This window comes from Salmo salar, chromosome 08 (assembly GCF_965601325.2).
Source record: "Salmo salar chromosome 08, fSalSal1, whole genome shotgun sequence".
In the NCBI taxonomy this organism is placed as follows: domain Eukaryota; kingdom Metazoa; phylum Chordata; class Actinopteri; order Salmoniformes; family Salmonidae; genus Salmo; species Salmo salar.
This window is the reverse complement of record NC_138298.1, coordinates 19,479,433-19,503,964: the sequence shown is the minus strand read 5'-3', so window position 1 is coordinate 19,503,964 and position 24,532 is coordinate 19,479,433. Positions and strand designations below refer to the sequence as shown.

The following is a 24,532-nucleotide window of genomic DNA, read 5'->3' as shown; positions in this document are numbered from 1 at the left end:
GTAGGTGTAGTCTATACTACATTATACTGTATAGTAGGGTGTAGGTGTAGTCTATACTACATTATACTGTATAGTAGGGTGTAGGTGTAGTCTATACTACATTATACTGTATAGTGGGGTGTAGGTGTAGTCTATACTACATTATACTGTATAGTAGGGTGTAGGTGTAGTCTATACTACATTATACTGTATAGTAGGGTGTAGGTATAGTCTATACTACATTATACTGTATAGTAGGGTGTAGGTGTAGTCTATACTACATTATACTGTATAGTAGGGTGTAGGTGTAGTCTATACTACAATATACTGTATAGTAGGGTGTAGGTGTAGTCTATACTACAATATACTGTATAGTAGGGTGTAGGTGTAGTCTATACTACATTATACTCTATAGTAGGGTGTAGGTGTAGTCTATACTACATTATACTGTATAGTAGGGTGTAGGTGTAGTCTATACTACATTATACTGTATAGTAGGGTGTAGGTGTAGTCTATACTACATTATACTGTATAGTAGGGTGTAGGTATAGTCTATACTACATTATACTGTATAGTAGGGTGTAGGTGTAGTCTATACTACATTATACTGTATAGTAGGGTGTAGGTGTAGTCTATACTACAATATACTGTATAGTAGGGTGTAGGTGTAGTCTATACTACATTATACTCTATAGTAGGGTGTAGGTGTAGTCTATACTACATTATACTGTATAGTAGGGTGTAGGTGTAGTCTATACTACATTATACTGTATAGTAGGGTGTAGGTGTAGTCTATACTACATTATACTGTATAGTAGGGTGTAGGTGTAGTCTATACTACATTATACTGTATAGTGGGGTGTAGGTGTAGTCTATACTACATTATACTGTATAGTAGGGTGTAGGTGTAGTCTATACTACATTATACTGTACAGTAGGGTGTAGGTGTAGTCTATACTACATTATACTGTATAGTAGGGTGTATTCTATACTATATTATACTGTATAGTAGGGTGTAATCTATATTATATTATACTGTACAGTAGGGTGTATTCTATACTATATTATACTGTATAGTAGGGTATAATCTATATTATATTATACTGTACAGTAGGGTGTATTCTATACTATATTATACTGTATAGTAAGGTGTAGTCTATATTATATTATACTGTACAGTAGGGTGTATCCTATACTACATTATACTGTATAGTAGGGTGTAGTCTATATTATATTATACTAGTAGGGTATAGTCTGTACTATATTATACTGTATAGTAGGGTGTAGTCTACACTATAATATACTATATAGTAGGGTGTAGGTGTAGTCTATACTATATTATACTGTATAGTAGAGTGTAGTCTATATTATACTGTATAGTAGGGTGTAGGTGTAGTCTATACTATATTATACTGTATAGTAGGGTGTGTTCTATACTATATTATACTGTATAGTAGGGTGTAGTCTATATTATATTATACTAGTAGGGTATAGTCTATACTATATTATACTGTAAAGTAGGGTGTAGTCTACACTATAATATACTGTATAGTAGGGTGTAGGTGTAGTCTATACCATATTATACTGTATAGTAGAGTGTAGTCTATACTATATTATACTGTATGGTATGGTGTAGTTTATACTATATTATACTGTATAGTAGAGTGTAGTCTATACTATATTATACTGTATGGTAGGGTGTAGTCTATACTATATTATACTGTATAGTAGGGTGTAGTCAAATACTATATTATACTGTATGGTACAGTGTTGTCTATACTATATTATACTGTGTAGTAGGGTGTAGTCTATATTATACAGTATATATATAGTATAATATATTATACAGTATAATATACTATATTATATGTCGTCTATATTATATCATACTGTATAGTAGGGTGTCATCTATACTATATTATATTGTATAGTAGGGTGTGGGTGTAGTCTATACTATATTATGCTGCATAGTAGGGTGTAGTCTATACTATATTATAGTGTAAAGTAGGTTGTATTCTATACTATATTATACTGTATAGTAGGGAGTAGACTATACCATATAATACTGTATAGTAAGGTGTAGTCTATACTGTATAGTATGGTGTAGTCTATACTATATTATACTGTATAGTAGGGTGTATTCTATACTATATTATACTGTGTAGCAGGGTATAGTCTATACTATATTATACTGTATAGTAGGGAGTAGACTATACCATATAATACTGTATAGTAAGGTGTAGTCTATACTGTATAGTATGGTGTAGTCTGTACTATATTATACTGTATAGTAGGGTGTAGTCTATACTGTATGGTACAGTGTTGTCTATACTATATTATACTTAATAGCAAGGTGCAGTATATACTACTATGTTCTATTTATTTAACCTTTATTTAGGCAGGGAGCCCCATTAAAGCGGCAATCTGCAATTGCTACATCCATTTTGTGACTTTTAAATGAATTATATGTACCCATTGATACTTAAGGAATATAACTTGCAAATGTTATTGTTTGAACTGCATATTGCCCCTTGCAAGAAATACCTTTTTGGGAAGGTACCCTGCAAATCCTTTGATTAAAGATTATCATTTCAATCATTTGATTAAAGATTAGTCGCAACATGTGTTGTCTGCAAAACAGCCATCACAACACTTAGTCTCGCAAAGAACCATAACATACGAAATACACAGAACTACGCTAAAAGGAAAATTCCACCCAAAAATGATATTTTGTTATTTGTTTCATTAGTCCATTGTTGATATAGTCCCAAAATGTTTTTGCCTGTCAGCAATCAAGATATACAACTTTCAAAATACAGCAATACAGCTGGTATGATGCATTTATTATACTTTTGCATCATACTGGCATTACTTCTGTATTTTGAAAGTTGTTGAAATGTTGAAAACTTGATTGCTGACATGAAAAACATATTAGTAGTATATCAACAATGGACTAATGAAACAAATACCAAAAGATAATGTTTGGGTGGCATTTTCCTTTAATACAAAACAAGTTTAGGGTACTGTAGCTGGCGATTGCTTCATATGCAACTAATGTTCCTGCTGTTTACTGTTAAATCTGAACAGATCATCACCGCATTCTTGTCCTCATGTTCATCCGCCTCTAAAATGACATTTAGGGTAGTCATACTGTGAATCTCATAACGGAACTTGGATACCATGTTGTGCCTGTGTACTTGTTTGTACTCAGATATTTACATTTGGCTGGAGAGAGGACATCAGGCCAGGGGATCCTCTCCACACCAGGAAGTTCTGCTTTGACTCCATCTCCCAGAGTTCCCCTGTCACACTGTACGACTGCCATGGCATGAAGGGCAACCAGCACTGGAGCTATAGGAAGGTAACTTTAAACAGAATTAAATAGAACACAATTATATTGTATCTGTATGGTACTTACTTTACTTCTGTTTTGGCTTTATATTCCATGTGGAACGTAAATTATCAATAAATAATCAATAATCAACAGAAAGCCTGGTAACTTACATACCGAATGATTACTGTTATAACACCACATCAAACACCTCATCATTCAAATTACTACCACAGCCACAGGACAGTACACAATATCAAAGTCATCAGATAGAAAAGATGTACACTGCGTTTTTACTGCTGCGTTCCAGGTAGAGGAAAGTAATAGAGGACTTATTTTATCGTAGCACCACTCCTATTTCCTCCACATCGTTTAGGGAGGAGAGATGAATGTTTGCTCAGCGCAAAATCAGAATGTCATTACAGTCCCATCTCTCTTAAGGTTCTGCCTAGAATGACTCAATGAGGTTCAGAGGTGCACAGATGCTAGCGTGAGACCCAGATCTGTTTGCCACCTCCATTACTGTGGCAAGACAACACAGTCGGGTCTTGAACTCAGGCTACACAGATGCAATAGCCGCTTATTAAAGGGCTGAGTTGGGCTTGCAAAGTGCACGGTGGCCTTGAGGCTGTGTGAACATTGTAAAATCAGGAAGGCGGACGCATGATACAAGAACAAAATTACTGCCAAGTACCTCTGAGGCGTTCTCCACCTCCTCATCTTTCTCCACAACTTTATCCCTCCCCAGAGAATCCTTTTTCAGTTTGAATCCATCACTGGCTATATTTAAGAGTTTGCAATCACCATAGATAATCTTTTATTGGAAGCCATTTTGTGTTGTCTGTTTTCAACGATTCGTACCTCATTCAATTCTTCTTTCTTTTGCAGCTGAATTTGTTACTTTTCCCTTTCTGTCATGCGAGGGAGGATGAACCCAAAGAATATACATTCAGAAAAGTAATGTAATGGTCTGTTGGAACTCTGGATTTAAAAACTAGTGTGTGTTGAACTCATATTTCTCAGCCTAGTTTAACTCCCAAATTCAGACCCCTCTCTCCATAAAATGAAGTAAACTCAGATTAGAATGGAGGGAGGAAAAACCGTGTTGCAGTCAGATGCTCAGCTCCCCGTCTGTAATCTGTTTGAAGGGAGTGGGAGATGAGAGAGCAGGATTAAACAGCAGCCTGCCTGCCGGAGACAGGCTTACCTGTCTCTACTTTATTTTAATAATTTATCTCAATCCTTCTTTCCCTCCCTTTCTTCTCTCTCTCTGCCTCCTGCTCTCTCTCTCTCTCTCTCTCTCTCTCTCTACCTCGTGCTTTTTCTTTCGCGTTCTGTGTCTCTCGCACGCTCTCTCTCTCTCTCTCTGGGCCAACACATACAGGATAAATTGCTGTACCACCTGGTGAGCAGCGGTTGCATGGACTGCAGTCCCGGTGATAAGAGGATTTTCATGAATATATGCGACCCTGGGTCGGAGACGCAGCAGTGGCTGTTCCAGAGAGTCAACGCCACCGTCCTGGACAAATTCAACAAAGCTGCGGCTGCCAGCTCCTAGGAACCAGGCGCCAACCCCCACAACAAAAAAACAAAAAACAAATGTGTGCATTGTAGCAGCAAGCAGCCAGCCAGTTAGCTAGCGGTCCTGTCTCCCAGACCTCCCAGCTCATCAACGTGGGGGCTACAAAGTGGAAGAGAAGGGGGTGGGGGGGCTACGTTTCTGTTCTGTCTGATGGATCCTCTGCCCGATGGGATCAGATCCAAAATGGAGGATAAAGACTCCTTCCTGGCTGAAAGAGATTCTGGGATTCTGCCTGGTTCTGCCCAATGGGCTGATGGGACATTCAAGGTCGCCTATTCTCAGAGAACCAACCAGACTAAACTAGACCCAAGCTAACCCGCCACACAGGGGCACCTTGCTGGTCGAGGACACAGAAACGTCCAGAACACTGTCCTCTAGGTCCTCTATGGGTCAAAGGTCAAACACAGCAGGTCTAGTAGACTGGATTTGTTTGTATCAGGTTGAAAAAGAAATGTTCCAACTGTCACTCTCTCAAGATCGCATGGTGGATTTGTACTATATCGGAGGCTCATGAAATTATTTGCTCATTTTTGTAAGGCTATTTATTTTCCATTATTATTTTATTTGTATTTATTTTGTATTAATTTATTTTGTCTTTTTTTTAAGAACAATAATTTATTAAGTGTATACTTGAATGGGTTTTTCAGATTTCTGGTCCCCGTGATTGTACGATTTGAAGTTGTGAAGTTCAGCCAATGAAAATTATGTAGTAAACATGAATAAAATGTGAAAAAAATACATGAATTATTACAATTGTATGGCGTGTGTGAGCATTTATATGATGACACATCTCACAATGATATTACATGTAGATAGCAGCCAAGAAGATGCCCATAGACTTATGATTATGCATGTGGGTGCTCATTCAAAAGTGATGATTGTGTGCCCTCTTTTGAAGAGGTTTCATAACTCATCTACATGTGCACTAATGGGACGATTCAGCCTTAGGAAATGTATGCCTTTTTTACACGTTTTGATTTAAGCACTTCTTAGTATGTGCTATTCAGACTTACCCTATGCACGTGCGTAACAAGGTTTGCGGGTGTGGCTCCCAAATGTATACATTTGATAAAATTCCAGAAAACACACCCACTGGGTGGCCAACTAATTTGATCAGGGAGTTGTTCTGTTTGTTCATCTTAATCAATCCCTCTATTCGCCCACACCAGTAGAAATCCACTTTTTCGAGCTGAAAGATGATGGCCAGAGCTTACCCATGGTGTTGCCCAACGATTTAATTCAATAAGTCATCGTTTTAGTCAAAGTATGATATATTTGGGCTTGAAGTGACACATCCAACCTGCCCACTTTGTGCAAATCCATGTGAATGCAGTCTTTTCTTATGATATGACATACAGATTATTTTCAGCCTACGTTTCGTTTCAGTACTGGGTTTTATTTGAATGTTACCACCCACCAGCATGGCATTGTTTATTAATCAGAAACAGCTGCAATGGTATTCCTCTTCGCCACTGAGATGACAGCCTTTGTTCCACTTGGCCGCCTGAGCCATGGAGCAAATTAAAATAGGAGCAAATGAAATGTTTTTTTGCACCTCCTTTTCTTACTAGAAAATTATCATAATCCATTGGATAATTTGTACATTTTCACCGATTTTTTTAAAAAATTCCAGTCTGTATTAAAATATATATATTATAAATGGTATAATTGCGTCATACAAATTGCGTCATACAAAATCATACAAATATAATTGCGTCATACGTTTTACAAACCCACTCCCCCCGTCGCCCCAAGATGAATGATTTTGTCCACTATAAAGTTTTGCTTCAATACACGCTCTACTGCTTTGACGGGTGTAACATTAGCTAGAAACCACAAGTGTCTATCCAGATAATGAAAAGGCACCTGCAAAATGTTCAAGGAATTTATAGTTACATGTAGCCTATCACTTCACTTCCCTTGTGAGAACCAAGAGCACCGTCTGACTTGGCTTTGCTCTACCACATATCAAGAAGCTGATTAAACAGCATGATCATTACACATGTGCACCTTGTGCTGGAGACAAGAAAAGGCCACTCTGAAATGTGCCATTTTTCCACACAACACAATGCCACAGATGTCTCAAGTTTTGAGGGAGCGTGCAATTGGCATGCTGACTGCAGGGATGTCCACCAGAGCTGTTGCCAGAGAATTGAATGTTAATTTCTCCACATAAGCCACCTCCAACGTTGTTTTAGACTATTTGGCAGTACATCCAACTGGCCTCACAGCTGCAGACCACTTGTAACCACGCCAGCCCAAGACCTCCACATCTGTCTTCTTGCCCTGCTGGATCTTCTGGGTGGACCTGGCTCCCAAGTGGATGGGGCTATGCCCTCCGAGACCCACTCATGGCTGCGACCCAGTCATGTGAAATCCATAGGTTAGGGCCTAATGAATTTATTTCAATTGATGGATTTCCTTCTATGAACTGTAACTCAGAAAAATCTTTGAAATTGTTGCATGTTGCGTTTATATTTTTGTTCAATATAGAAAAATATTTCCGGATCTTCATCTTATTCTTCAACTATTTATATGGCGGATTCGTAGCCGCAATTTACGGACAATGTCAAAACTTTGGAGATAACAATAGATGGCAAAGTCAAAGATAGTCCAGTGGTTTCCATCTGTGGCAAAGTTGTCAGTGCCCCATTTGTTGATGTTTATCTCTAGGACAGGATATCACATCGAACTAGTGGAGGAAACTTCCTCTGGGGGTGTCCTTTAAATGCTGTGTACTTTTCATTTGATTTTGATCTGCACAATATTAGAATGTTGCCTTATGGAGAATGCTTTCAGAATGGAGATCAATGAAAGATAGCCATCAAAACATGCATATTTATCTCAGTTTGAGAACCCATGCATAGATTTCAAAACACTGTTGTTTTACCATATGTATGTTTAGGGATGTTTTCATGAATACTAAAGGTTAATTGAAAATAGGGTTTCATTCAATCAGCGTTTTCATACATTCTGAAATTTGCCACATTCTGTTCATCAACCCAAGGTAATGTTGGAAGATTAGTGTAGAAGAATAATAATTGGGAGAATAGTGTACAATAGTATACCCTAGCCTATTGCCCGCACTTGAATGGAATTGTGTGATGATGGTTCAAACTGTTACAAACTTACAGCTTGGTCTGCACTCCATAATGATTTAATCAGCCTACATGTTAATAAAAAAATTTACATTAAATATGATCAGCTATTACTAGTGATCCTCAGCAACAACCACACGGACGTGACAGCCTTTACAGACAAAGCAAATGAAGGTAAACAAAACAATGATACATTGGCAGTTAAATATGTGTGATTATTTCTGACAGTCAATGCTGATAGTGACTAATATTTAACATGATAGGAATAGTAAGAAACAGACAAAGTCGTCGGGGCATACAATTATAATATTTGAGAGTGCCGGCAGGTAGCCTAGCGGTTAGAGCATTTGGCCAGCAACCAACCGAATGGTTGGTGGATCGAATCCCCGAGCTGACAAGGTGTTCAAATCTGTCATTCTGCCCCTGAGCAAGGCAGTTAACCTACTGATCCCTGGGTGCCGATGATGTGGATTAAGCCAGCCCCCTGGGCGCCTCTCTGATTCGGAGGAGTTGGGTTAAATGTGGAAGACACATTTCAGTTGTACAACTGAATAGGTATCCTCTTTCCCAAAGGTTTATTTGGCACGACTGTCATTAGGCAAAGCTTTGCCGCGTCATCAAATGCGCCAGGCTGCCGTAGCCTATCCATTTGGCTTGCGTCTCCAAGTGTCATCACTGCAAGTTAGAAGGCCATACAATTACAATTATGCATAAGGTCACAGCATTTTATACTTCACTGTAGGAAAGGGGTGGAAATGCCTGTCATGCTGATATGCTTTTTAAAAATGATATATTAGAAGTCCCCACGCCTCAATCAGTAACTTTACTCCCACTCATCTCCAGTTCTATATTCCAACCCTTGATTTCCCTCAGCCCATCCCACCTATCTCTGCTGGCCACCCTCTTCGGATTTCTACACGCCATATATCTTTCAACTATGCTGTGATGTTTAACATGCAATTTTAATCTATCTAATCTAATAGAATCAACGGATTGCGAGAGTATTAATATATTATCGAGTGACTGACTGAACAGGTCGCTCCAAATCTCCCAGCAAGGGTTCATTTACATTTTTGGGGGTTGCTAAAAATTTGGGGCTCAAAACAGGTGGGGTCTAGCCCCCCCCTGCCCTGAATGACAGGTCACCACTGGACATGACTAATGAGTTAATCTAATTATAATTTTTTTATATGCTTTATAGTTTGCTTCCTATGTAGTACTGTGCATCTCCCATAGTCTGTGTCCTTCCCTATAAGCGTGCTGAATGTTTATCAATTTGTTTACTGTAAAATAGCATTGTATCTGGTCAAACAACTTTTTTTCAAAAAGTTTACTAAGGGTTGGTAACAGGCTGATTAGTCGGCTATTTGAGCCAGTAAAGGGGGCTTTACTATTCTTAGGTAGCGGAATGACTTTTGCTTCCCTCCAGGCCTGAGGGCACACACTTTCTAGTAGGCTTAAATTTAAGATATGGCAAATAGGAGCGGCTGTCGTCGCAAGAAAACCAAGATGCAACGGAGGTTGTGGATTCATTATGAATATTTAATAAAATGAACCACTATAAACAAAACATAAAAGACAGCAAACAGTCCTGTCTGGTCAAAAACAAATGCGACAGAAAACAATCCCCCACAAAACCCAAAGGAAAAACATGCTCCTTATGTGTGACTCCCAATCAACAACAATGAACTTCAGCTGTGCCTGATTGGGAGCCACACACGGCCCAAAACAAAGAAATACAAAAAACCTAGAAAAAGAACATAGAACGCCCACCCAATGTAACACCCTGGCCTAACCAAAATAAAGAACAAAAAACCCCTCTCTATGGCCAGGGCGTTACACCACTGTTATACTCAGTAAATTTCCATCCAAGTTGTCAGACCTCGGTGGTTTGTCATTGTTGATAGACAACAAAACTATTTTCACCTTTTCCACACTTACTTTACAGAATAACCAATTACAATCCTTGTCTTTCATAATTTGGTCAATTATACTTGGATGTGTAGTGTCAGCGTTTGTTGCTGGCATGTCATGCCTATGTTTTCTAATCTTGCCAATGAAAAAAATCATTATAGTAGTTGGCAATAGCAGTCGGTTTTGTGATGAATGAGCCAACTGATTCAATGAATGATGGAGCTGAGTTTGCCTTTTTGTCCAAAATTTCATTTAATGTGCTATCATTCTTTATATCATTTATCTTTGTGTCATAGTATAGTTTCTTCTTATTTTTAATCAGTTTAGTCTATGATTTCTCAATTTGCAGTACGTCTGCCAATCAGTGTTGCTGTCAGACTTAGTAGGTGATGTCAGAGGTCAGCATGTGGGAGAAGTGGGAACGCAGAATGATAGACGAGTTTCCCACTAGTAATGAATTAGCAGTTGGCATTCAAGTGTATTTTTACCAGTCGTATGTGGTAAATTCCCAATTCCGAGTTAGTTCAAGGTCAGAGGTTCAAGGTCAGAATACGAGTAAAGAGAAAAATGCATCAAATGGACTTAAATTGGGTCTTAATTCCTTTTTTATGAATCTAATCTATTGAAGGTATTCATAATTGTTTTTAATTCAATCAGTCAGCTTTAGTCATTTGTTCTGTAGTTACCATAATTGGACATGAGAGGTCAGCTGTGTCCATGTATTCACCACTGCATCTTCTCTCTAGTCATTCTACTATTTTGCTCCAAAACTGATATAAAAACATAGGCTATAATTTAGATAATACATAGATTGCTCTTGATACGGAGACCTTGCCAAAAGTAAGAAAGCAATAAGATACTCTGTAAATGAGCAGTTATTCTACAGTCTCTCAAATCATGCCTCACGTCACTATCCCACTTTCTTATGAAACAAGTTTTGCTTCTTTGTAGGAGACTGATGTGGAATGTCAAGAAGTCACCTCAATGCTGTCTGCAACACACATTATGTTCATATAGAGCAGGGGTGGGCAACTCATGGCCTCCCTTTTGTTGAGAGTTAGAATAATAGAATACACAAGGTGTAATTTCAAAATGTGGTTGTGCCTCATTCGTCACTCAACTGTCAACGTTTTTAGATTGGTATGTTAGTCTAGCGGACAGCTATCTAACCTAAAACATGGTGACGGTAAGCTAGGTGACATGTCAGTGAGGTTGGCATTCACAACATGTTCAGTTATGTTACCCCTGGTTGGTTCCGTGCATGATGGAACAATCTGTAATGGTTAGTGCAATCCCTGGGACGTGCCTACCTTAAACCATAACCACAACCCTTACCAAACAATCCCAACCCTGAACTTAACCATTGAAATGTTATCTTCAATGGGGTGACGTAAGCGTTGGGACGTCCCAGGATCCTGGATATCAAAGGACCTATCTGTAATAGCAAAGACTTGCATCTGTGGTAATAGCCTACCGAAATGTGGCAATGTTTATAGTTATGCAAATACGATCTGCTAATCAAACAAGCCTGCGGCTTCCTGGTTTTGATTGCTCCACATCCGTGTGTCCGTCTACCTTTTCAACCTGCGTTCCAATTTCTATAAGATTGCATCGTTCTAGAAATTATAGGCGGTGCCTTACATTCAGTGGTGATTTTAGCATGTGAATCTTGGTGGGGCAAAAAAAAAAAAAGTGGGATGCATGCCAGCAAAGCCACTACCCAACACAACACAAAAGAATACATGAATTGCACTATAACGGTGACAAACTGTTAGGGCCTACATAAAGCTATCCCAACAGCAGAGTCCCAACAGCAGTCCCAACATCTTACCACTGCTACACCTGTCTATCAGCGGAGCCTTGTCTGGCAGCGAAACAGTTCATTCAGCCTCATTTACTGCCTTTTAAAAAAACATAGCTGATATGACTGACTTGCTTAAACTAATGTGGTTTCTACTGACAATTGAGATGTACAAACTATGGCATAAGGGGACGACAAGCGGATAAGAGGCCATCCGTAATTTCGATTAAGACATTAATGAGTGAGCTAGGGCGGACGTAGTCAATATAACTATTTGTTTAGCAACAGAATTCAGAACATGGGCCGTTCTTACAGTGTTCTCCCTGTACACCAAGTCAGAACTGTAGGCTAAATAAAGGGGGAATATAAGCAGTCAATGAAAGCTCTTACAATATTCAATGATTACATTTCTCAAAAACAGGTTATAGACTGCATGTTCACCACCAAGTCAGATCAGTAGGCGAAATTAAGAGAAGAAAATAGATTAAATTATTAAGGTGAGGCACATGGGCTACTAACAGCTTACTACACAACACTTAGTATTACTTTCTTAGCTACAGTATACATATCTTCCTGGCATATTACATAGTTTATTCAGCAGCATACAAGACATTTTTGGACTCACCTTGTTGTGCTGTGCTCACTTGAACAGGAGGGTGGCGTGTCGGTCTTTCGTGGGCAAATTTTGTCATCAAACTTTGTCATCCAAGTCTGGCATTCTCTGGATTTATGGTGCTTTCAAGACAACTGGAAACTCGGAGGGGAAAAAAGGTAGAATCATGATGACGTCAGTGATCTTCAAGTCATAGCTCTAGAAAGAAGCCCGAGTTCCGAATGTACAATTCCGAGTTGGATGAAAGTTCTAAACATATTTTCCCTGTCGTAGCTCATTTTTCCCCGAATTCCCAGTTGTCTTGAACTCACTAAAGTCAGATTTTGCAGTTCCGAGTTAAGTTGTTTTATGCGCGGCACAAATCAAGCTTCATTGACAGCATGGCCAATGTTGAATGTTTATCATTTTAAACTAGGAAAATAGACCCTTAATCTTAGACTTGGGACCACACAGCCACTCCACTGAAAAGCAGGCTAATGATTGCTTTGCAATGCTTGCAGTTAGCAACTGATTCCTTCCAAACCACTCATTGTTGAATTTGCGATTTCCAGCTTGTTGTGTAATGTTTATGTCCAATGGCCGATAAGCACCGATACGTTTTACCTATTTTCTCTTAATTATTTATCTTCTTATGACAAACAGGATTTGCCAGTAGATTGTCTACTTGATTCATGATGATGACTTCTAGCTAAGATTTTGAAAGTATGATGTTGACATGATCAGTCCAATCAAAGATACTGTAGATATGTGATTTGACGTAATTTTATCTGTGGCCAGTGACCTTCAGCCTTCTTGGATGGGCACTTCTAATGTAACTCTGTGGCAGCACCCAAGGAGCTTGAATTTTCTTGCTCTAACCTTAGACTTGGCGGTGACGTAGTGTCCCCATGAGTGACAGAACACTGAGCAAATCACGGAGCAAACCTCCATATTTTCTGCTGGCTTGCCCCACCACCACAGAAAGCACTGAGCCAGGCTGAAACACCTGCATTTTGGAGCTGCCTTAGTAAAGAAAACAAAAAAGAGACCATGTTTGTATGCAGCTTTATTAACTCAATGATATATATATATACTGCTCAAAAAAATAAAGGGAACACTTAAACAACACAATGTAACTCCAAGTCAATCACACTTCTGTGAAATCAAACTGTCCACTTAGGAAGCAACACTGATTGACAATAAATTTCACATGCTGTTGTGCAAATGGAATAGACAACAGGTAGAAATTATAGGCAATAAGCAAGACACCCCCAATAAAGAAGTGGTTCAGCAGGTGGTGACCACAGACCACTTCTCAGTTCCTATGCTTCCTGGCTGATGTTTTGGTCATTTTGGAATGCTGGCGGTGCTTTCACTCTAGTGGTAGCATGAGACAGAGTCTACAACCCACACAAGTGGCTCAGGTAATGCAGCTCATCCAGGATGGCACATCAATGCGAGCTGTGGCAAGAAGGTTTGCTGTGTCTGTCAGCGTAGTGTCCAGAGCATGGAGGTGCTACCAGGAGACAGACCAGTACATCAGGAGACGTGGAGGAGGCCGTAGGAGGGCAACAACCCAGCAGCAGGACCGCTACCTCTGCCTTTGTGCAAGGAGGAGCAGGAGGAGCACTGCCAGAGCCCTGCAAAATGACCTCCAGCAGGCCACAAATGTGCATGTGTCTGCTCAAACGGTCAGAAACAGACTCCATGAGGGTGGTATGAGGGCCCGACGTCCACAGGTGGGGGTTGTGCTTACAGCCCAACACCGTGCAGGACGTTTGGCATTTGTCAGAGAACACCAAGATTGGCAAATTCGCCACTGGCGCCCTGTGCTCTTCACAGATGAAATCAGGTTCACACTGAGCACGTGACAGACGTGACAGAGTCTGGAGACACCGTGGAGAACGTTCTGCTGCCTGCAACATCCTCCAGCATGACCGGTTTGGCGGTGGGTCAGTCATGGTGTGGGGTGGCATTTCTTTGGGGGGCTGCACAGCCCTCCATGTGCTCGCCAGAGGTAGCCTGACTGCCATTAGGTACCGAGATGAGATCCTCAGACCCCTTGTGAGACCATATGCTGGTGCAGTTGGCCCTGGGTTCCTCCTAATGCAAGACAATGCTGACCTCATGTGGCTGGAGTGTGTCAGCAGTTCCTGCAAGAGGAAGGCATTGATGCTATGGACTGGCCCGCCCGTTCCCCAGACCTGAATCCAACTGAGCACATCTGGGACATCATGTCTCGCTCCATCCACCAACGCCACGTTGCACCACAGACTGTCCAGGAGTTGGCGGATGCTTTAGTCCAGGTCTGGGAGGAGATCCCTCAGGAGACCATCCGCCACCTCATCAGGAGCATGCCCAGGCGTTGTAGGGAGGTCATACAGGCACGTGGAGGCCACACACACTACTGAGCCTCATTTTGACTTGTTTTAAGGACATTACATCAAACTTGGATCAGCCTGTAGTGTGGTTTTCCACTTTAATTTTGAGTGTGACTCCAAATCCAGACCTCCATGGGTTGATAAATTGGATTTCCATTGATTATTTTTGTGTGATTTTGTTGTCAGCACATTCAACTATGTAAAGAAAAAAGTATTTAATAAGATTATTTATTTCATTCAGATCTAGGATGTGTTGTTTAAGTGTTCCCTTTATTTTTTTGAGCAGTGTATATATATATTTTTTGTATATATATTTTTTTACATTGTTTGCAAACTTATATGTGACACGTATGTCAAATAACATGCAAAACAGGAACGCCCCCACAACAACAACAAAAATGTGAAGCTCAAAAGAGCCCCACCTGCCCTGAATGACGGGTCGCCACTGCTTATATTACAACTTTTGCTCGCAGTAGGTGTGACAGACGCTCGAGCGCAGATAATGTTACATGCCGACGAGAGGGATTCAATCAGGAGAGGCGCACGGTTGGCTCAATTTGGGATTCGAACTGGCTTTGGGGTGCCACGAAGGGACGAGGTTAGCTAGCACCTCGTAGATGATCTTATTTTCAAAATGAGGTTAAGAGTTGGATTTATTCTTCGTAGTGCAATAGTTATTGCCACATTCTTAGGGCTTGTGGTGCTTTGGTCTTCCCTTTCGCCGAAAGAGCACGACGAAAATCCCTTTGCTAAACGGGTAAGTTTTCAATTACAACCAGCTTTCTATTGGTCTAACGTTATCATTTTATATGTTTCATGTGTTTTGTTGTAGCTATGCATTCTATAACATTTTTGGCATGTAATTCTGGCTAACGTTACCTAACCATGTTGCTAAAGTCAGCTAGCTAGCAAGCAAGTCTGAGTCGTTGTCATGGAGATTGTTAGCGTTTGGGTCTATTTTAGCTAGCTACTGTAACGTTAAGAGTGTAAAATTGTCATTGGAACTTTGATAGTGTTGCTAACTACCATTTGCTTATACATTTTGGTATCTAACGTTAACTAGTTAATCAGCCAGCTAACGTTGGCTAGCTAGCTTTCCTGCATTGAACCCCACTCATTCCTGAATGTCCGCTTGCGTTAGGTCATATTTAAATGCTTTGACGACAATATCAAATATACCCGGAAGGCTTTAGCCTGCTAGCTGTCTCTCGTTCAAATTGTCTCCTGTTGCTCACGAATTCGACAATGGCTGTCATTGTATGAAAAGACACCTCCAAGCTTGTAAAAACGTTGTGTTGAAATGACACGTAGCCAGCTGGCAAAACGAATGCCTGGAAAGCTAGCCATCTACGTTAATGCATCCCTGAAGCTAAACTCACACCTGTCAAGATTCGCACCGAAGCTGTAATTGCCTTTGTCGAATAAGTGATACTGTGTTAAAACGAGCAATGCCGTGTAATTTCTTGGTTAACTATGCAATGTTCCTAGCGACGTTTACTGTGAACCTCATGAACATAAACGCATGTGCATACCGTAATGTGGCCAGTGAAGGAATTCGACTTTAAGCTAATTGTTGGGGGACTAGTTTGCCCTACTTGACAGCTCAATTGGCTGATTAAGACCTTTGCTGATCCTGCAAACCTAGATTAAGAGCATCATCATCATCTTTTTAACCCTTTTACGCCTTGTAAAAGCTAGTAGCTACCGCTGTCAGCTAAATTTGCTTGATAATCTATCACACTCTCCATTTTAGGCCTTGGAAAAACAATAGGCCTAGCTAACCTCTTTCTGATTCTATGTAGGAGGGAGATGCCCCTAACCTCTTGCCAAAGAATGACATTGCTGACCAGTTCAAACCCGTGGTCCCCTGGCCCCACGTGGAAGGGGTCGAGGTGGACCTGGACTCCATCCGACAGAAGAACAGAGGAGACGACAAGCTGGTTCTTGGCAAACCAGCCGGAGGTGCTCAGAACCAGCAGAATGTCATCCAGAAACAGTATGTCACCTTCAAGCCCCACACCAATGTCTACTCGGCACCCGTCCTAAGGAAGGGGACCCTGGGGAACTTTGAGCTCAAGGAGCCGGAGCCCCACGGGGTGCAGGATGGGCCTGGGGAGGGGGCGAAGCCGTTCGTCCTGGGAGCGGAGTACCATGATGCCGCCCAGGCCAGCATTAAGGAATTTGGCTTCAACATGGTGGCCAGCGACATGATCTCCCTAGACAGGACCATCAGTGACATTCGCCATGAAGAGTAAGTAGTATTAAGACCAAGGCCCAATCCAGGCAGATAGACAATATGCTGGGTCATAGTATACATTTTTTTTTTTTAGACCTAGGCCTATTGGAATGGTTTGTGTGTTATGGCAGTTGAATTAGATTGAAGAAGGAATCTGTGACATTCACCATAAAGAGTAATTACAGTAGTAGGCCTTAGAGCCCAGGTAGATGGCTACTGTATGGATTGGTGGTACTGGGTTGTATAGACTAGTAGTCGTCCCTATTAAGGATGTAGCTAGGCCTATCGGAATGGAACGTGTGTTAGGGAACTGTCATCAACTTAATGTTTTTCTCTTCTAAATATGTCTCACTGGGTGTTCCAGTTGAATGTTACTTAATCGTTCCTTTTACAAATGTATATTTTTTAAAGATCATAATGTATCCATGGCTTGAGATTAAGGTCTGAAAGGCACTTGCCCATCAGGCAAGTCAGGAGTCTTAAATAATCTTTTTTTTTTTTGGCCTGACGATTATGATCACTTGCCTGAAAATGTGAATTAACTATTTACACACAAATGCCATACTAGCTGCCCTTTACCGACACAGGGGAGGAATCAAAGACCTGATAGAATATAAAGAATTTTAGTTATCAGAAAAAAATTATTATCAGAGCAGGCTCAACTTGCCGGACTGCCATAAATGGTCTGTCTTTCACTTAAACAATGGGGGGAGGAACCAGAAAGATCAGTTAGGCTATTGGAATTATTTTTACAGTTTTTATTTTTTGTTTTGTTTCACCTGCTCAGTATGGCAACCTAAGAGGAGGCTCAACTTGCGTCACTGTTCAGAGTTCACGTGCCCTAGTCAATGGGGCAACCCTTTATGTCAATCCCGGTACATTTCATTTAGCAGACACTTTTATCCAAAGCAACTTTGTCATGCGTGCATACATTGGAATCTAACCCACTATTCTGGTGTCGCAAGCACAGTTCTATACCAGAAGGGCTGGTATGACAAGGGTGTGGGTCCAGCTTTTAAAGGTTGGTGGTGCAATGTTAACAGAACAAAGGCCTACCACCAGTCCAATAGTAAAGCAATTCTTTGGTAGTCAAACTATTCAGTTGGTCCATTATCAAACTGTATATATTGTGTGTCACAAACTCACACCTTGAGATCCGAGGCGTGGCTTCTCTATTCTGTTCGTAGTGTTTGAGTCATATTAACATTTTATTTTGAGAAGAGTTACACATGCTTACATTTACACACCAATTAGGCTATAGGCCTAGGTGTTCTATTGAAGATGTTTTTATCAAGTAAAGTCTGGGTAGAATGTGGAAATGTAGCATCATTCTTCTAATAATGGTAAGATTTTTATTTATTTTATTTAACCTTTATTTAACTAGGCAAGTCAGTTAAGAACAAATTCTTATTTACCAAACCACATGACCTTTGTTTTGGAGGTGTTCAGAACATGGTTAAGGGTAGAGAAAGCTTGTTGGACACTGAGAAAGCTTTGTTGTAGAGCATTTAACACAAAATCCAGGGATGGGCCAGCTGCGTATAAGACCGTATCATCTGCATATAAATGGATGAGAGAGCTTCCTACTGCCTGAGCTAAGAATGATGCTTGGAAGAATGCTGGCTTTCTATGCAACACCTTGATTGAGTTATATACTGTAAGACGCATTGTCTGAAATGTGCTACTCAATTTAGGACGAGGTAAGCCTATTATACATCACAAATTATACGCGTGGTCTGATGGCTCGCAGTAAGGTTTGTTTCTACTAGTGTTAATTTTGGCAGCAAATGGTGACTGAAATATTTGTCAAACAACTATTTTTCAGTGGCAATTGACGAGACTATAACTGACACAAAAAAATGTATTTCACTTGACTAAATCGAGAATTCTCTGACCACTTAGTGGACTGGGAAAGAGTTTTTGGACCGATCGCTTCACCTTCGCTAACCTGCCTTTTTAGTAGCTACCCTTTGCCTGGTTGAGAAACACAAGCCCAAAAAACAGCATTGAGTTTAATAATAAAACGGTCTAGGTGTGTTTTTCTGTCCCTTGAGTAGGCTCTAGAAGAGTAGGCCATCTTTGAATTTGTAGTCTCACTCAGCCCTCCCAACCTGGGACTCTAGCCCCTCCCTCTGCAACTGGATGCTGTACTTCCTGACGTGTCGGCCCCAGGTGGTGAGGGTAGGCAACAACACCTCCGCCAGGGTGACCCTTAGCACGGAGCCCCTCAGGGGTGTGTGCCTCATCGACTGCGTGGTCGTGCACAACTCCAACTATCAAGTTTGCTTAAGACACAACGGTGGTTGGCCTGATCACTGACGGAGAGGAGTCAGCCTACAGGGAGCAAGTCAGACTTAGCAGTGTGGTGCCAGGACAAAAACCTCTCCCTCAACATCAGTAAGACCAATGAGCTGATCATGGACTATAGGAGAAAGGGGAGAGCATGCCCCCATCCACATCAATGGAGCTGTTGTGAAGTGGGTTGAGAGCTTCAAGAACCTTGGCCTCCATATCGCTAAGGACTTAACATGGTCCACACACCCGCACAGTCGTGAAGAGTGAACTGCAGCGCCTCTCCCCCCTCAGGAGGCTGAAAAGATTTTGCATGGGCCCTCAGATCCTCAAAGTTCTACAGCTGCACCATCGAGAACATCTTGAATGGCTGCCTCACCGCTTGGTATGGCAATTGTACTGCCCTTGACCGCAAAGTGCTACAAAGGGTGGCGCGGACAGCCCAGCACATCACTGGAGCTGAGCTCCCTGCCATCCAGTACATCTATACTGAACAAAAATATAAACACAATGATTTAAAAAAAAAAAAATGTTTTATTGAGTTTTACAGTTCCTATAAGGAAATCATTTAATTGAAAAATTCATTAGGCCCTAATCTAGGGATTTCACATGACTAGACAGGGGTGCAGCCATGGATGGGCCTGGAAGGGCATAGGCCCACCCACTGGGGAGCCAGGCCCAACCAGTCAGAATGAGTTTTTCCTCACAAAAGGGGTTTATTATAGACAGAAATTGTTCTCAGTTTCATCAGCTGTCAGGGTGGCTGGTCAGACGATCCCACAGGTGAAGAAGCCGGATGTGGAGGTCCTGGGCTGGCATGATTACACAAGGTCTGCTGGTTGGACGTAATGCCAAATTCTCTAAAATGACATTGGAGACATTGGAGGCAGCTTATGGTTGAGAATTCTCTGGCAACAACTCTGGTGGACATTCCTGCAATCAGCATGCCAATTGCACACTCCCTCAACTTGAGACCTCTGTGTTATGTGACAACTGCATATTTTAACATGGCCTTTTGTTGTCCCAAGTACAAGGTGCACCTGTGTAATGATCATGCTGGTTAAATGAAAACAAATTTGTGCACACAATTTGAGAGAAGCTTTTTGTGCGCTCGGAACATTTCTGGGATATTTTATTTCAGCTCATGAAACATGGGACTAGTACTTTACATGTTGCATTAATATTTTTGGTCAGTGTATATATCAGGCGGTGTCAGAGGAAGGCCTGAAAAATTCCCAAAGACTCCAGCCACCCAAGCCATAGACCGTTCACTCTGCTACTGTCCGGCAAACCGTATCAGGGCATTGTCTCTTGGACCAACAGGCTCCGAGACCTCTTCTACCCCTTAGCCATAAGACTTCTAAATAGCCAGACTACTAAATAGTCAATTAATGGTACCCAAACCATCTCACACTGTCATTCTCACACCGACACAACACAAACTTACACTCATTTGCTGCTGCTACTGTTTTTTTATTAGACTCTTATCTATCCTGATAGGCATACACTACTGCCTTTTGTGTGTCCATATCTATGTCTAATACCTCTTATTACATTGACCTGGTACTCCCTGTGTATATAGCTCTATTCTTGTGCATTTTATTCCTTGTTAGTTACTATTCTTTTTTTTATACTCTGCATCGTTGGGAATGGTTCGTAAGCTAGTATTTTACGGTTATGTCTACACCAGTTTTATTCAGTCCATGTGATAAATTAAATTTGATTTGATGCATTGAATTTCAATCTACAATGTTAATGTTTTTCAGCTGAACGTAGCCCTGTTAGCATTACCAGTGCTAACATTTTGGTGGCACAGAAAGAAAAATGGATAGCAAACAACTTGACTACTTGCCACTATGCTTTATCTGACTGGGTAAATCATTTATTTTGAGTTCATGTGGACCCAGTGACCCGACTTGAGCACTGGGCCCCGGACCTGAGCACAAGGGACTTGGGAATCTACTACATCTCTGGGCAATAGTCATTAGCTCCCGTTCTACTTTTAGACCTCAATGTGGCTGGTGCGTCTGTGGAACGTTGATAACAATGATGTGACTGTGATGGAGCAGATCATTTTTATATATATATATATATATATATATATATATATATATATATATATATATATATATATATATGTGTGTTTGTCATTTCTGATGTTAGCGAGAATAGGAAGTTATGCAGAAAAATGTTGGTAGAACAAAGCTATAGGTTTGTGCACATGCAAGTCAGGGATATGTTTACTATAAGTTAGGTTATTGTGCAAATGTATTTGTTTTCAATAAACATTGGAGACTAAATGGTCAACAATCTAAGCCAACCCAGGCTGTTTTGCCCCATTTAGTTGCGCACATGTCAGTTTTGTTGCTAAACAACCAACCCGTCTATGAAGATTGAGGGGAAAATATATGTAAGTTGCTGCTACTACCAGCAGTACTATACCTGCACCTGTCGACGACACAAGTTGTTCTGCTTCCACAAGCACATCCAATGCTAGCATCAGTAATTCTACATTTGTTGTTAGCCCAGCTAGTATGGCCACTGACAGCTGTGAATCTGATGCAGCCGAAGAGCTACTGCCCCCTTACCCGGGAAAGCACCGAACAACAGACAGGGACGTTGGCCTATTGAAGAGGCGCAAATATGATGAGAACAACATTGATTTGGAGTTCACTTATATTGGGAGTAGTGCCTTTCCTCAGCCACAGTACTTTTGCGCATAACACACTGTCTCACAACTCGATGAAACCTTCACTCTTGCGCAGACATTTAGAAACGAAAAATAAACCACAGGAGTTTTTTGAGCAAGAATTAAGACTACTTCTGAGTAGTAAGACGTATAAAAGCAACAGATACCATTAATAAGAATGGACTGAAAGTCTGTGGTGAGCTAGCGAGTGGCTAGGACAGGCAAGCCCCATACTATTGTGGAGGACTTCATTCTTCCTGCTACTGCTGATATGGCTGGGACAAGGCCAAAACTATACAGACAGTGTTTCCATCAAACAACACTTTCATTATGCAACAGTGACATGGCAGGAGATGTTTTTGAAACAATTACTGCTTCGCATGCAAGCCAGTGAGTTCTATGCGTTACAGCTGGATGAGTCAACAGAAGTGGCGGGCCTGGCACAGCTCCTGGTATATGTCCGTTACGTTTATGGGGGGTCAATTTAAGGAAGACATCCTCTTCTGGAAACCAGGACAACAGGAGAGGATATTTTTAAAGTACTGGACAGCTTTGTGACATCAAATGGACTTTGGTGGTCAAGATGTGTTGGTATCTGTACTGATGGTGCAAAAGCCATGACAGAGAGACATAGTGGAGTGGTAACGTGCGTGCAAGCAGTTGCTTCCGACGCCACTTGGGTACACTGCAGCATCCACTGAGGGGCTCTTGCTGCCAATGGAAATGCCTGACATCTTTGTTAAAGCAAGGCCCCTTGACTTGTATTTTCTGCATTATGCAATGATATGGGCAGCGATCATGTAACGCTTTTACAACGTACAGAAGTGCGCTGGTCATCAAGGGTTAAAGTATTGACACTTTATTTTTTTATTTTTTTTTATTTTTTTAATTGCGAGACGAGCTTAGTTTTATTTTACTGACCATTAATTTTCACTTGTCATCACGCAAACAGTCAAGACGAGTTTCTCACACGACTGGCCTATCTGGGTGATGTTTTTTCTCGCCTGAATGATCTGAATCTGGGATTACAGGGACTCTCCCCAACTATATTCACCGTGCGGGACAAAATTGAGGCTATGATTTTTAAAAAGTTGGAGCTCTTCTGTCTGCATTAGCAAGGACAACACACAGGTCTTTCCATCATTGTATGATTTTCTTTTGTGTGCAAATGAACTCAAGCTTACGGACAAAGTCAAATGTGATATAGCGACGCACCTGAGTGAGTTGGGTGCGCAATTACGCAGGTACTTTCCCGAAACGGACGACACAACTGGATTTGTTATCCCTTTCATGCCCTGCCTCCAGTCCACTTACCGATATCTGAACAAGAGAGCCTCATCTAAATTGCAACAAGCGGTTCTGTGAAAATTTAATTTAATCAAAGCCACTGCCAGATTTCTGGATTGGGCTGCGCTCAGAGTATCCTGCCTTAGCAAATCGCGCTGTTAACACACTGATGCCCTTTGCAACCACGTGAGAGTGGATTCTCGGCCCTTGCTAGCATGAAAACTAATTACAGGCACAGACTGTGTTAAATGATTTAAGACACACTCTCTCAATACAACTCAACATTGCAGAGTTATGTGCATCCTTTCAACCATTAACCTGTGGCGAGTTATTCACAATTTTTGATTAACAAATACACGTTTAGATGTAAGATGGCTAAATAAAGAGCAAGATTATTATTTGTGCCCTGGTCCTGTAAGAGCTCTTTGTAACCCAGCTCGTGGGAAGTGACAAACTCACACTCCTTATGTTTTAATAAATGTATAGTGTGTGTGGCAGGCTTACAATGATGGCAAAAAAACATGTGAGAGTGTGCTGACCTTGGTGCTAGAGGGGGTACGCAGCTGTAGCTGTTCAAAGGAGAGCTCTATGGACAATTCCTTGGATCTTATCTAGACGTGTGTGTGCCTTTTTCCAAATCATGTCCAATCATTTGAATTTACCAAAGGTGGACTCTAATCAAGTTGTACAAATATCTCAAGCATGATCAATGGAAACAGGATGCACCTGAGCTCAATTTCGAGTCTCCTAGCGCGTACCTATGTAAATAAGGTATTTCTGTTTATTTTTTTTTATATATTTGCAAAAAATCTAAACCTGTTTTTGCTTTGTCATTATGGGGTATTGTGTGAAGATTGAGGAAACATTTTTTTTAAATCCATTTTAGAATAAGGCTGTAATTGTAACAATGTGGAAAAAGTGAAGGGGTCTGAATACTTTCCGAAGGCACTGTAGGTAGGAGCGAGCAGCAGCTCATCTTTGGTAGAGCGCTCGCCTTGCTCCCTATGACTGTCAAACAAATGGTGATTTAAAAATATATATTTTTTTGAGTAATGCAAAGTAGTATAGTAGTAACGCGTTACTTTCCAAACAAAGCAATATTGTAAAGTAGCTCATTAAACAAAAGTCATGTAATGGGTCATATTGCTTTTTCAAGTGACTTATCCTATTAGCGGCATTATTTAATTTCAAACTTCACATTTCTCTACTTTAGTGTAATTATCAATATCTGTAAAATGCCCTCTAATTTCTTTCCAGCTCTGTCACACTAGGCCTTGTATACTGAACAAAAATATAAACGCAACATTTAAAATGTTGAGCTGAAATAAAGAATCCCAGAAATGTCCCATA

The 24,532-nt window shown here is 40.8% G+C and overlaps 2 protein-coding genes across 4 annotated transcripts in view; both read left to right on the top strand.

The window, feature by feature from the left end:
- Window positions 1-5,648, top strand: part of LOC106610173 (polypeptide N-acetylgalactosaminyltransferase-like 6) — a 235,935-nt gene extending 230,287 nt beyond the window's left edge. For both annotated transcript variants that reach the window (XM_045722724.2, XM_045722723.2), the window contains exons 12-13: window positions 3,191-3,340; window positions 4,695-5,648. In XM_045722724.2, the coding sequence (XP_045578680.1) occupies window positions 3,191-3,340; window positions 4,695-4,868 (324 nt within the window). In that variant the 3' untranslated portion in view covers window positions 4,869-5,648. The remainder of the gene's footprint in view (window positions 1-3,190; window positions 3,341-4,694) is intronic.
- Window positions 5,649-15,119: 9,471 nt separating this feature from the next.
- The window catches only part of LOC106610172 (N-acetylgalactosaminyltransferase 7), a 34,732-nt gene continuing 25,319 nt past the window's right edge, over window positions 15,120-24,532 (top strand). The window contains exons 1-2 of one of the 2 annotated variants that reach the window (XM_014209363.3): window positions 15,120-15,435; window positions 16,481-16,929. In XM_014209363.3, the coding sequence (XP_014064838.1) occupies window positions 15,313-15,435; window positions 16,481-16,929 (572 nt within the window). In that variant the 5' untranslated portion in view covers window positions 15,120-15,312. The remainder of the gene's footprint in view (window positions 15,436-16,480; window positions 16,930-24,532) is intronic. The other variant, XM_014209362.3, reaches the window with a different exon arrangement.